The 14,796-nt window shown below is 43.4% G+C and overlaps 1 protein-coding gene across 1 annotated transcript in view; it reads left to right on the forward strand.

The window, feature by feature from the left end:
• Positions 1 to 12,661, forward strand: part of LOC127596535 (forkhead box protein J3-like) — a 66,523-nt gene extending 53,862 nt beyond the window's left edge. The window contains exons 8-12 of the mRNA XM_052059219.1: positions 1,196 to 1,435; positions 4,735 to 4,836; positions 6,652 to 6,906; positions 8,284 to 8,412; positions 9,387 to 12,661. Of these exons, the coding sequence (XP_051915179.1) occupies positions 1,196 to 1,435; positions 4,735 to 4,836; positions 6,652 to 6,906; positions 8,284 to 8,412; positions 9,387 to 9,511 (851 nt within the window). The 3' untranslated portion in view covers positions 9,512 to 12,661. The remainder of the gene's footprint in view (positions 1 to 1,195; positions 1,436 to 4,734; positions 4,837 to 6,651; positions 6,907 to 8,283; positions 8,413 to 9,386) is intronic.
• Positions 12,662 to 14,796: the final 2,135 nt, after the last annotated feature.

Here is a 14,796-nt window from a genome sequence, read left to right on the forward strand (position 1 = left end):
TTGCGCTGCAGGTGCAATGTCAACGTCCTCGCTGGATTCCTATTCACTCTGCCCCCTCCCCCGTGCCACAGCTGGAGAGACTTGAGTGCACCTACTGTGTGCAGCTCGTTTCACAGATTGTGATGCTCCCCCCCCCCTCTCTCTTCCCCCTCTCCCTTCATTACATGTTAAATCTCGTGAATTGTTGGACTCTGTTTTTAAATGCACCCTACATGGGCAGAGGGTATGAACAGTAGCAGATTAAATGTGATCAATAATTTGTGACTGTGGCTTGTATTTGTGTTCATCGTTGTTCAGTATTCATTGAGTAATTAAGGGAAAAAGAAAAGTTGAACAAATAATCTTGAATGGCCCAGTGTGGTGCACGTGGCCCCCCCTAATTTGGATCTAAATCAAATTGGACACAATTCATCTCCTTACTATGCGAAGAATACCGGAGACACTCATTTTCATCCATTATTGTCTGCTTCCAAGTGATGCAAACAATGCAACGTTGTTTTCTCTGTTTCCCGCCCTAGCATTTTGAATAATTGGCCGAGCTAGTATTGTGCTCTTTTTTTAAAAATTATTATTATTCTTATATTGTTTGGTCCCAGTGGCCCTTGTACATTCCATCCTGTAGACTTGGGCACACCTGCCCGGCGCCTCAGGTTCCCTCTCTTGGAATGACCTCCCACTGAACATTTGGCAAGCCTCCTCACTGCCCATCTTCAAAGCCCTCCTCAAAACTCACTTGTATTCTTTGGCGTTCGACTCAGCATGACTTAGATTTGTTCTTGGTTTTACTGTTTGGTGCTTTCTACCGCCTTCATTACCGATTTGTCTTACTGTTTATTGTGCATGTTAAATTGCTCCATGTACAGCACTTTGTATGCAGCGATGGCTTTTTGAAAGTGCTCTATAAATACTGTTGACTTGACTTGACTCTTGAAAAACATACGCAGTCTTTGCACTTCCCCCATTGTGCGCCTTCAATATATTTTTAACAGTTATTTCCACCCCTGATTCGATTCTATTTATTTTCTTCCAACTAGCAATGTGGATGTCTTGAGACATCAGTGCCATGCTGCGATTGAATATCTCAATAGAGACTCTATTTTAGTGTTCATATGTGATTGGTCATGAATTGGAACAATACATTTCAAGGTGCTGGTGATGTCATCCCGATTAATGTGTTGTGTCGTGTTCCTAACAGCTTTGATGGTTATGCCCGGGGACTCGAACCATCCGACTCGGACAGCCTGCTCTTATCAGCACTCACCGGGCACAGGGAATGGCGGCGGCGGCGGTGGCGGGGGCAGCACAGCGGGTGGCAGCCACCATCATCAACACAACCATCACCATGCCCACCACCCTCAGCATCACCTGTCCAGTCATGGCCAGCACCCATCTCTCTCCCATCAGACTCACAGTGGACAGAGCTGCCCCGCGACAGGTGAGACAGGTTGATCTGTCTGTCTGTCACCGACCAGAAAGTACAAAAATAAGCAAACGTGATACAGTGAAACTCCTCTACAACGAAATCATGTTTGCAGCAAGAAATTTTTCACAACAGGGGGTTTTCACTGTAGCAAATTTGATCTCAGATGTAAACACACACACACCCACACAAAGGTATGTGTCCTCTTTATTTTTATTCCAATAGTGCATAAGTATGAGCATACACTTATTTGACACTTCATATAGTCAGTGTAGAAAGAAAAAAAGGGAAAGAAATTGCAAAGCTGCTTAGACTGGCAAATGACTCCGGAGACCACGTGTGTCTAGTTTTATTAGACTTAACTCCAGCATTTGATACAGTGGATCACAGTATTCTGCTAACTCGTTTTCAGCACTTGGTGGGCATTGGCGGCAGTGCTCTTGAGTGGTTTAGGTCCTATCTAGCTGACAGACCTTTTGTGTCAGCCTTGGCTGCTCTGAGTCACGCACTGCTCCCCTCTCATGTGGTGTTCCACAGGGCTCATTTCTGGAGAAATCAAAAGCTGGATGGCACAAAATTTCTTGAAATTCAACGAAAAGAAGACAGAGGTGATATTGTTTGGTCCCAGTGGTCCTTGTACATTCCATCCTGTAGACTTGGACCCCCCCTCTCCTTATCTTAAGTCAACAGTCTCAAACTTGGGCCTTAAACTGGACAGTGATTTTACCGCCTTTATTACTGATTTGTCTTACTGTTCATTGTGCATGTTGAATCGCTCCATGTACAGCACTTTGTATGCAGCGATGGCTGTTTGAAAGTCCTCTAGAAACTGTTGACTTGACTTGACATCCAAAGGTCCGTTTTGTAGCCATTTTAGCAATGCAATGTTCTTGCAGCGTCTGAAATAAACAATAGTAAAGACTTCCTGCACTACTGTGCATGTGTAAACCAGTGTGGTGGTTGCTGTTGCCATTTCCGAACGAAGCAGTAGAGGTCGCTGTTGGATTAGACTTCATTGTAGTGAATCTCGTGGCAAGGCAAGAGCAGAGAAAAATATTTCGTATAACGCAACAGAGGTTTTTTTTCGTTGTATGGGGGGCAGGAAAGTGGGAATGGTGTTAATGCACAAAGATTTTTTCACACGAGGGGGTATTTTCACCCATGTGGGTTTCGTTGTAGAGGAGTTTCACTGTATTAGCGTACTGCGGCTGCTGTGCCGCCTTGTTTGTGGATGTTGTGGTATGATACACGCTCGCCGCTTTTTTTCATGCTGCCCCCCTTGAATAAAATTCATCTCCTCATTCTGGTCCTCATGCAGTGGGTTCTGTCTGCGCATTTGGGTTCTGTATGAGTGCGTAATGCTTGTGAGAAAAAAAAAAAAAACACAAACGCTGCTCCAAAAGTATACATTAGACGCAATACAAGCAAGTCTATTTGAGACATGCATGAAGTCAACTGTCCCCCAACCCGGCTGGGCAAAATGCAATTGCACACGGCTGCTTTTCAATTTTGATTAAGAAGACCGTTTCGCATCTTTCAGAGAGAAAGAAAAATGAACTGGAACTGCTCTGCGGAGCTTCTTTCTCTCCTTCATCTCTTTTTTACTGATTCTAGGAAGAGCAACCCTTCCTGCGAGTGCACCTAAACCTGTAATGTTTCATATTTAATCTATAGCATTGCCAATCAATGCCAAGCAGTAATTCAACCCTTACCCAATGCCACGGTGTGGTTCATATTATCGCTGTGTCTTCCTGCATGGCTTCGTTGCTTTTAGATTGCACTCCTCCCTCTGTCACATTTCACAGCGACTCATACAACCAGTTTGACTGAGGATTTCTTTCTCATATTGTTCCTGCTCTTGTGCTTTGCCCCATTCTGTGCATGTTTGTGCGCATGTGTGTGTTATCAATAAAGCTCTTTGACAGGCAATTATTCATACGCGATATTTGATTCTCAGTTTGTGATTCTCTCCTCCAAGCTGAGGATGAAAATGAGCAATCCATCCGTCTTTGCTATGAGGCCTGAGCATCTATTGTTTTGTTTATGCTGGTTGGAAGCTGCTTCACCTCTTTAATTTGCACAAAGGCACAGAGCTATGAGTGGAATATTTCTGTGTGGAGCTGCGCCTCCTTGTGGTTTACTCTGGAACAGATGTTAGGGCAGGACTGTTAAATTCGTCTATCCAGCTTCAAAATGTTCTAATTAGGGCAGTGGCTCTTAACCTTGGCACCGAACTCAAACCAGTTCATTCATCGAACCCTTCATTCGTGAAAAATAAAATCAGTTTTTTTTTTACAAATAAAAAATTATATATTAAAAACAGAAAAAAACTAAATACAATTTTAAGACATAAGTATAAGTTTTTCTAACTGTGTACAGAACTAACCAGCCAGTGATGGTCAAGCGGGTGTGTTATAACTAATTGATCTGTTGAGTCGGGTGCGTCTGAACCTCCAAGGCAGAGGCAGAGGCGAACCCCTGAGACTGATTCACCGAATCCCTGGGGTCCAATCGAGGTTAAGCATCATTGCATTCGGGTCACATGAAAGCTGGAATCAATCCCATCTGATTTCGGACTAAAGGCAGGGTACATCCTGGATTAGTCACAAGTCCACCGCAGGGTTTATCTCGAGACCCAACTGGTTACCCTCATATTCACATGGATTGACAATTTACAGTTTTAATAAAGTTTTTGGAGCATATTGAGAAAATTAATATTGAGTAGATTAGCTTTTTTGATTTATTTATGATTATTTATGAAAAAGCTGATGAACAATGTTTTCTATGGAAAACAACGGGTGGAATATAGGATGTAAAAAAATTAACAAATACCTCCCCAAAATATCGTTAAAAAAAATGGAGGAAAAAAAATCTACGAAAATACACAAATGGTGAGCCGCAAATATGTGGGGGTCTGCTGTCATAATATTTTGAAGATGTAATATAATTTGGCAGTTCAGTGGTTAGCGCGTCGACCTCACAGTGCAGAGGTACCCTGTGTGGAGTTTGCATGTTCTCCCCGGGCCTGCGTGGGTTTTCTATGGGTACTCCGTTTTCCTCCCACATTCCAAAATCAAGAATGGCAGGTTGATTGAACACTCTAAATTGTCCCGAGGTGTGAGTGTGAGCGCGGATGGTTGTCCATCTCTGTGTGCCCTGCGATTGGCTTGCAACCAGTTCAGGGTGTCCCCAGCCTACTGCCTGAAGAAAGCTGGGATAGGCTCCAGCACCCCCCACGACCCTTGTGAGGATAAAGCGATCAGAAAATGGATGGATGGATCTCAAATACTTTTTTAACGTCGCCTTTCTTCCAGGCATGACTTCAGATTGGTACCCAAACCTGGACTGGCTGAAGGAAAGCTGCCGCATCGCCACCAGCTACAATTGGGCCGATGTAGACCTCTCTCCATTTCATGGTAAACACTCGCACAAAGAGGAACATTCAGTCGGGTATGGGGAGAAATAGAACGGCATACCAGCCAAACTACCGTTATCGCTTCCACTCTCCAACATGCTTTGACTTCAAATTTCATCAGCAGAATTATTCAACTTCGTTCTCCTCGCCAAGTCACATATAATTTTTTAATCCAAATAAGTGACATTGGATAAATTCCCACAGTATACGCGATGACCTCTCTCAGCACGAGCTCCAAACTTGAGCTCCAAATGTTTTGCTGACTCATGATGAATATTTTCCCTGAAATTTTGCTTCATCTCCAAATGATATATCCTACTTTTGGTGAGTTCACCTTGACAACAATAGTCACTGACTGCATCCGCATTTAGAATGGAGCAACTTCTTATGAATCTCATTCGTTATTGTGATTATACTTTTATGGTGTTTCCTCATAGTTTGGCTCTTGAGGCACAATATTATAACAATGTAATGGCGCTGGCCTAATCAAGGTTATTAGCCTGCGTCTAAGAGGTTGCTACCTCATGACACACACACACACACACACACACACACACACACACACACACACACACACACACACTAATTCCACTTCTCTTTCGCTCTCTCTTTTGTGGGATCTAACTAATCTAATTAGGGTCGTCTGAGTAACAGCCTCTTATCCTGGTCAGTGCACAAAGCCGGCATGATTGGATGATGACAGCTGGTCCCATAACACCCATGCAGCCTCCCTCCATCATCGCCCCCCCCGTTGCACTTAAACCCACTCACACAACCTTCCCGCCATCCGGCAAGCCTACATGGAACTGAACTTTGAATTGATCGAGTTCCTCCCCTTGCGGTATTTCCAGAGCGACAACAAGTAAACATTAGCAGTTTAGTCGCTAATATCCAGCCGGCAGCCACTAGTTAAAAGTCACAATCAATTGTGTCATCTTTGGATCAGTCATATTTGCAAGTGGGCGGCCCGGTAGTCCAGTGGTTAGCACGTCGACTTCACAGTGCAGAGGTACCGGGTTCGATTCCAGCTCCGGCCCCCCTGTGTGGAGTTTGCATGTTCTCCCCGGGCCTGCGTGGGTTTTCTCCGGGTGCTCCGGTTTCCTCCCACATTCCAAAAACATGCGTGGCAGGCTGATTGAACACTCTAAAATTGTCCCTAGGTGTGAATGTGAGCGTGGATGGTTGTTTGTCTCTCTGTGCCCTGCGATTGGCTGGCAACCGGTTCAGGGTGGCCCCCGCCTACCGCCCAAAGACAGCTGGGATAGGCTCCAGCATCCCCCGCAACCCTAGTGAGGCTCTAGCGGTTCGGAAAACGGATGGATGGATGGATATTTGCAAGTAGCATAGATGCTAACGTCCTATGTAGGATCGTAACTTAAAACATGATTGTTTAGGCGTATTTTATTATTCCTGATTGGTCCATTTCTTAATAGTCTACTGTGCTATTTTATTTTACTTTACATTTGATGTACAGTAGAATCACACTGTTTGAAATGAATGGTCTTGAAAAGTTGAATTACTTTACTATAATTATATTTTGTTGTCAGTAGCAGTGCTTTAAAAGTGGCAATGAAAAAAGGTTTGCCGGTCCAAGAACAGCATGGACCTGTCTCAACTGGTCCGTGACACAAAAAAACGTTGGGGACCACTGTTCTAAACTGTCCCGAGGTGTGATTGACAATGTGAACGGTTGTTCGTCGATGTCTGCCCTGCGATTGGCTGGCAAGAACTGGGAGAACATGCAAATTCTACACGGGAAGGACGAAAGTGAGATTCGAACCTCTCCTTCTCTCCCTCTTTTGTCCGTCTGAGGCAGGCCTGAAGGAGAGCATGCGTCAAGCCGATCTTAACAACTGGTCCCTGGATGCCTCTCAGATAGCTGACCTGTGTTCGTCCGTCAACCAGTTCTTCACGGCCACGTGCGTCAACCCCGCACGGGGCGCCGCCCTCTCCCAACCTCAGGTCGCACACCCGGCGGCGCCCAGGGCGCCGCAGCACCCAGCTCAGCCGCACGGCGCCATGCAACCCAAGGCCAGCCAGCACAATCAACACGCTCAACTCCTTCGAACGGGTCAGTCTTCTGTCGCCCATCACACCTGACACTTTTCTCCAGCCGTTCCAGCATACCCGTGTACGCTTCTTTACCTCTTTTCCACATTCTTCATTGCTCTGGACAGTTGACCCCAAGTACTGGAAATCCTCCACCTTCTTTATCTCGTCTCACTTTAATCTCATTCTTGTACTTGGGTCCCTCTCATTGACTTTCACACAGGTGAGGACTCAAAATTGTCCAATGGCGTGTGAATGCTTGTTAGGTGCCCAGTCCAGTGTGTGCCGTGTCTCTCGCCCAACACTCAACAAGGGGGGTGGACTAAATCTCACCCATGGCCCAAATGAAGACAAGCGAATGATTGAATAGATCATTCACTCTGTTTTAAAACGCACCTGTGCCATATTGACAATAGGTTTGGATTTTTCATTCGTTGCTTTTTTTTCTACTTTGTTTTTTATTCATTCATTCATTCATCTTCCAAGCCGCTTAGTCCTCACTAGGGTAGCAGGGGGTGCTGGAGCCTATCGCAGCTGTCTTTGGGCAGTAGGCGGGGGCCACCCTGAACCGGTTGCCAGCCAATCGCAGGGCACACAGAAACGAACAACCATTCGCACTCACACTCACACATAGAGACAATTTAGAGTGTTCAATCAGCCTGCCACGCATGTTTTTGGAATGTGGGAGGAAACCGGAGCACCCGGAGAAAACCCACGCAGGCCCGGGGAGAACATGCAAACTCCACACAGGGAGGCCGGAGCTGGAATCGAACCCGGTACCTCTACACTGTGAAGCCGACGTGCTAACCACTGGACTACCGGGCCGCCCTGTTTTTTATTCAGTTAGTTTGAATTTGCTTTTAGAGTTGATTTGACCACTTTTTTAATTGATTCAAAAATGCTTTGTACTAGCTTAGTTGTTTTTTTTGTGGTTTATTCAAAAGCAAACTATGACCATCTCCGGTGGACAGCAACTCTTAATCGTACTTACTGCATGTATGTACCGTATTTCGTTGTGGGATACAGTTACTCGAACGAGAGACGTACTGTTGTCGAGTATTGCATCGAGAAGGGAGTTGAAAAGGGAAAAGCGTGCCTCGAGCAAGCTTAATTACATCGCTGCTCTTCCACGTGTGACAACGGACGAGAAGGCAGGATGCCGTTTTACGATGCTCACAGGAGTTGAGGCCACGAAGCTAAATTACGCTTTGCCGTCTTGCTGTGCCATTGTTACCCGTGTTACACATTCACCAGGGGAGTGGTGGCCGTTAGTCAGTGTTGACTGCTTGGAATTTATAGCCGCCAAATCCTTCAGACAACAAAAGACAACACCTCTGTGTCTACTAATGCCCAGTAAGTGTTCGACATTGGCCCTTTTTTTTTCGACATTCTCCCACAGGGAACATGTACATGGACTCCAGACAGAACGTTCCATCTCTGATGGGCCCACCTGGATACCCCCACATGCCCCCCATTAGCAGCACAGCTCCCACCATGACGGTGGACTCCTCCATCACACTCTTACCAGGTATGTGTCGGCCTTCATGCTTCAATTCAGCAAATGGTGACTAACTATTAAAAAAAAGGGGTCGGGAAAGTATTGCCCAGGGGTCACATAGAACCTGTTCTATTCTTTCATCCGGGCCATTAAGCATTAACATAATATGGTTGAGTAATATTGTAATTGATATTGTAATACAGCCCCCCTACCCCTGCCAATTGGATAGAGAAAATATATTTTGGTATTTTAGAATGTGTGAAATTGTTAAAACAATTTTAAAAAAGATACACAACTACAAACTGTGGTGGCATTGTTATTTAAAAAAAAAATATATATTGATCACTTGTAGGCGGCCCGGTAGTCCAGTGGTTAGCACGTCGGCTTCACAGTGCAGAGGTACCGGGTTCGATTCCAGCTCCGGCCTCCCTGTGTGGAGTTTGCATGTTCTCCCTGGGCCTGCGTGGGTTTTCTCCGGGTGCTCCGGTTTCCTCCCACATTCCAAAAACATGCGTGGCAGGCTGATTGAACACTCAAAATTGTCCCGAGGTGTGAGTGTGAGCGTGGATGGTTGTTCGTCTCTGTGTACCTTGTGATTGGCTGGCAACTGTTTTAGGGTGTTCCCCATCTACTGCCCGAAGTTTGCATGTTCTCCGCGGGCCTGCGTGGGTTTTCTCCGGGTGCTCCGGTTTCCTCCCGCATTCCAAAAACATGCGTGGCAGGCTGATTGAACACTCTAAATTGTCCCTATGTGTGAGTGTGAGTGCAAATGGTTGTTCATCTATGTGTGCCCTGCGATTGGCTGGCAACCGATTCAGGGTGTCCCCCGCCTACTGCCCGAAGACAGCTGGGATAGGCTCCAGCACCCCCCGCGACCCTAGTGAGGATCAAGCGGCTCGGAAGATGAATGAATGAATGAATGATCACTTGTAATTTTTCAAGACAATTGCTGCTCAGTTTTAAATGGGAAATGACTCACATCTGTGCCTCTGCCTCGTGTCCAGGCCATCACAGCCAGCAGCAGCAGCAACGGCGGCAGCACATGTTGCCTCCGGGACACTTCCAGGTAAGACGCATGCTGGCTACCGACGACATCCAGGACGACTTCGACTGGGACTCCATCGTGTGAACAGGAAGTCAGAGACATGCAGCGATGACGACGACAGAGGTATGAGACTGGCCCATCCAAAAAAAAAAAAAAAAAAGACACTGGAGACAATCAGTTACCAAGTGGACCAAGTTGTAAATTGACACTGATCGAATCGTCTTATCGTGAGTTGTCCCTCCCTCGTGCTGTCATGTGGGACAGGAGTCAAAACATTGTCTGTGAAATGTTTGCTTTTGTTTTGTTGCATTTAGTACCAAGGACTGTTTGGGACACCCAGAAAACAACAAAACAAAACGGCATGCCATCAGGGGGGGAAAAGTCATATTTTTTCAAGAAAAGAGATGCTGTTCCATTTATTTCTTTATTTTTAACCTATCCCATTCGTTGTTGACACACTCAGCTATTTATTTTTTTCCCCTGTCCAGATTATAGATGGATGCATTATATCAAATATTTGTATTGATATGTTTTGTGGCATCCTTGTGCCAAGGAACTATGTTGAAGTGAGGGGAGGAGCCTAATTTACAAAGGCCACACCCCTGTTAAATACAAAAGAAGACATGAGGAGAATACCTGTAATAATATTGTTCAACATTTATTTTGCAGGGGGCGGGGCCTAAGGGGACAAAGTCCAATTTTATTCTTGAAAACAGACAACTCTTCTCATCATATAACTGATTTGCAGTGCGACAAAAAATTTTTGAAACCATACGTACCGTACGCTTTATTCTCACTTTGTCAGGGGCAAAAATTCTTGAAACAATCCAACTTTTTCCCCCTCATGTTGTTTTTTTTCCCCATCTTGAATATATGATTTTACTCCAAAATTATATTCATGTGATATTGACATAACTGTATACTTGAACAAATACAACTTTTTTTGTGGAACAAAAAAAAATTCTGATTGTTTTTTTCTTGAAAAAAAAAATAAGCAAAACACCGTTATACAATATTAATTCTCTTATAATGACAGTTAATTAAAGAATAAACTGAAGACTTATTCTCTTGTAATTACATTTCTTAAGGGATGGAGGGGGTATATTTCCTCCTTTAATCTCCAAGTACATATATTTTTTTCCTTTCATTGTGTCCTTAATACACATTAATATTTTTCTCCCCCTTCCGTCCCCCCGCTGAAACTCTTGAAAATATTTTCCTAACAGAACGATATTTATTTCCTCTCCCTTTTAAAATCACCTACTTGAGACGATTTGTCGTTTGTAAATTCTCCGTGTTGATTCTGTTATCTGGTATCTGTATGATGACACATTGAAGAGTGTGTGGGTTGAGCGCCGTCTGCCGGTCAAAATGAGTATCGCAACTCATCTTTTCACAATGATTCTATGCACTTTTTTCAGTTCTCCATTCCAGAAGCACTCATGATTTGATTTTTTTTTTGTCTTATTTTTTTTTCTTGTTTTTTGTTGTTGTTGATGTACTGCTGTCATGTTCTCAGGGTAGTTCACTGAAATCATCATTTCAAGCCATTTCTGTGTCGCAACATTCCGTTCTTGTTGGCCCCCGGACACCTGTGACATTTTTTATCTTCAGAGCAAAACCAACTCAGTGAAATAAGCTCATGCAACATTCAGCAGCAGTACAATTAATATGTGTGTGTTTTTTTAATGTAGTTTTTTTATAGAATTATTTGTGCTTATTATTTATGACAAATGCCCGTCTTATCTAGGTGAAGATATGCGTTCTATTTTTGCACAAAACTTGTTCCATGAAGTTTGTGCTAAACATAAATAAAAACAAAATGCAACGCCGTGCAAATCAGGTTCAACCTATATGGAAGTGAATGCTTTCCAAATACAAGATATATAATGTTCAAACTGACAAACTTCATTGCTTTTAGTAAATAATCATTAACTTTGAATTTTATTTGGCTGTAATCAGAGGACATCCGAGGCCGTAATCCGCTTATCCTCACAAGAGCCGCGGGCATGCTGGAGCCTCTCCCGGTTGCCTCCTTAAAGCAGGCGGGGTACACCCTGAACTGGTCGCCAGCCAATCGGAGGACACAAAACAACTATTCGCGCTCACAATCACACTGAGGGAGGTCAGAGGTCACAACCATTCAGTGTTATAGTTCTCGACCTTGTCGCTTAAGTGTATTTGATTTCTTCAGATTCTTTGAACCTTTTGATGATATTAGGGACCGTAGATAAGATAAGATAAGATAAGATAAGATATCCTTTATTCGTCCCACACTGGGGAAATTTACAGCCTCCAGCAGCAAGAATGTATGTAGAAAGAAGAAAGAAAGAGAAAAAAAAACAACACGAAATCCCTAAATTCCTTACAATTGGACTTTGCAGTTTGACGATTTTCTCACTCAGTTGTTAACAAAGAGGTGATGGGCATTCCTTTTTTTTTTTTTTTTTGTGGAACGTTTTGCAGCCATGAATTCTAAAGTCATGATTATTTGTGTAAAAACAAAACCGGTTGATCACTTTGAACATTAAATATATTGTTGTATTATATCCAATTAAATATACCGGTAGGTTGAACATGATTTGCAAAACATTGACTTCTGCTTTTATTTATTTACAACGTCCCAATTTCATTGGAATAAGGTTTGTATAACGTAAACATCTCGCTTGATAGTAAATCATAATAAATAAAAAGATGCTGCTTTGATTTGAGGGACAATTCTCGTCAGGTCATGTGGAAATTGTTATTTTTTTTCTTCCTCTATTGTGATTTAGTCTCTGTTTTGAAAAAGTGATTTTCTCGATTGTACAGCTCCACATTTTCTGAGTGCAAGATGTGAAAAAGAAAGTGAAAGTGCTCTTTGGAGGGTGATAAAAAGATGAATCTTTAATATTGTCATTATCACCATTGATGCTGTATTATAGTGACCAGCATTATTTAACATGTGTGTGCGCGTGCATGCGCGCGCATGCTTGCGTTGTTGTCCTTTTGTAAATAGCACAATGTTTCCTCTCTGTTTTCCCTTCAGAAAAAGAATGAAAATGCAGACTGGTGAAAATGAACAAAGTATTTTTGTTATTTGTCCTTCAAGGAGACACTGTGTGTAAATACTGTCATATGTACATATGTGATTTGGGTGTGTCATAAATAATCATCTGTGTATGCCTCGATGGTTACAAATCTGTTTCAGTGTTGATTAAAATGTTATTCGCCGTTTTTATTGCCATAACCTCACTTCTGCTCTCGTTACTTCACTTCTCTTTTATCCATACAGGTACTTTTAAAATTTTAATATATATCTATATCTATATATATATATATATAGAGAGAGAGATATAGATATATATATAGATAGATATAGATAGATATATAAATCTATAAATTATATATATATATATATAGATAGATAGATAGATAGATAATTCTATAAATTAAAATTATATTATACTGTGTATGTATACGTGTGTGTGTTATACATACACATCAATAAAAGATATCCATGAAGTAATATGCACACGTAAACGTGTAATAACATAGCATAACAACTTATGACGGAACTGAATATTTTTGGGGCAGTTTTGAAATTGACTTCCAACATAACTGGCTTGACCATGTAATATGATTCAAGTAAGTTTCCCATTTCTTTAAACATATTCATTAATTTAACTTCATATAACTGGCCCGGTAGTCCAGTGGTTAGCACGTCGGCTTCATAGTGCAGAGGTGCCGGGTTCGATTCCAGCTCCGACCTCCCTGTGTGGAGTTTGCATGTTCTCCCCGGGCCTGCATGGGTTTTCTCCGGGTGCTCCTGTTTCCTCCCACATTCCAAAAACATGCATGGTAGGCTGATTGGGCGCTCTAAATTGTCCCTATGTGTGAATGTGAGCCGTGGATGGTTGTTCGTCTCTGTGTGCCCTGCGATTGGCTGGCAACTGATCCAGGGTGTCACCCGCCTACTGCCCGAAGACGGCTGGGATAGGCTCCAGCACCCCCCGCGACCCTAGTGAGGATTAAGCGGTTCAGAAAATGGATGGCTAACTTCATATATTTTATTTATTTACCATAGTAATATATATTTTGGCATGATCATAGATAATAGGTCCTTTTTCTCCTTAGAAAGCTCCACTTACTAGTGCACAGATGTAACACTCTCGTGACTGCCTTGATTTTGTTGTGACAAACTCCAATTTGGGCCCAGCGTGTTGTCCAACAGGTGTCAGCCTAGTACCAAGCAATGCTTTTGTTTGCCCACCCCCTCAGCATATGTGCCTCCCACCCGTGGATCTCTTTTTGTTTTTTTTTTCTTTTGGGCCTGTGAGTCACACCGTGTTCCAACTGTGTGTTTACGGCTGCTCTTCATGGGGGAAAAAAAACCTTCACAACATGACTGCTGCCTCTGTTTGTCTCTATTTGCATATACAAATACTGTTGAAAAGTTGGGGGTCATTTTAAAATCTTATTTTTAAATGCAAAGCAGTTTTTGGGTAATGGTAACAAGCATAGATGCGATGAGCACACCAATCAACAACCTTGTTCAGGATTGCGTGACCCTGGAGCCGATATCAGCTGACTTTGGCCAAAAGGCAGACCACACCCTGGACTGGTTGCTAGTCTGTTGGATAACAGATAATGGAGACGGTCAACGATTCATGTGCACATTCGGTCTGTCTCGGAGTGGGAACTGAACTCAAGCTGCCTCCAAGTCCGAGAATGCACCACGAGTGACCCCAACTCACCTATTTGCGCATTTTTTTAAACCTTCATTCATTCATTCATTCATTCATCTTCCATACCGCTTGATCCTCACTAGGGTCGCGGGGGGTGCTGGAGCCCATCCCAGCCGTCTCCGGGCAGTAGGGGGGGACACCCTGAATCGGTTGCCAGCCAATCGCAGGGCACACATAGACGAACAACCATCCACGCTCACACTCAGACCTTGGGACAACTTGGAGTGTTCAATCAGCCTGCCATGCATATTTTTTGGAATGTGGGAGGAAACCGGAGCACCCGAAGAAAACACACGCAGGCCCGGGGAGAACATGCAAACTCCACACAGGGAGGCCGGAGCTGGAATCGAACCCGGTACCTCTGCACTGGGAAGCCGACGTGCTAACCACTGGACTGGACGAAACTGTCCTTCATTATTGGTCGAAAAACTCAGCTATTCGATTTTATTTTTTTGTAACCATGCCAAAGGTATGTCTAAAATTACTGCTTTGGCACCATCTCTTGTTATCATGTTGCCAAGGAACTGTGATATAGCCATAGCTCCATCTAATAACAGCGTAGTCATAGTTTTACCCACAAATATGACTCCAATTATGATCCTAAAAGAGGTTATGCTTTCAAACTCATCTTAGGTCACCTTT

Source organism: Hippocampus zosterae, chromosome 2 (assembly GCF_025434085.1).
Source record: "Hippocampus zosterae strain Florida chromosome 2, ASM2543408v3, whole genome shotgun sequence".
NCBI classification, from domain to species: Eukaryota; Metazoa; Chordata; class Actinopteri; order Syngnathiformes; family Syngnathidae; genus Hippocampus; species Hippocampus zosterae.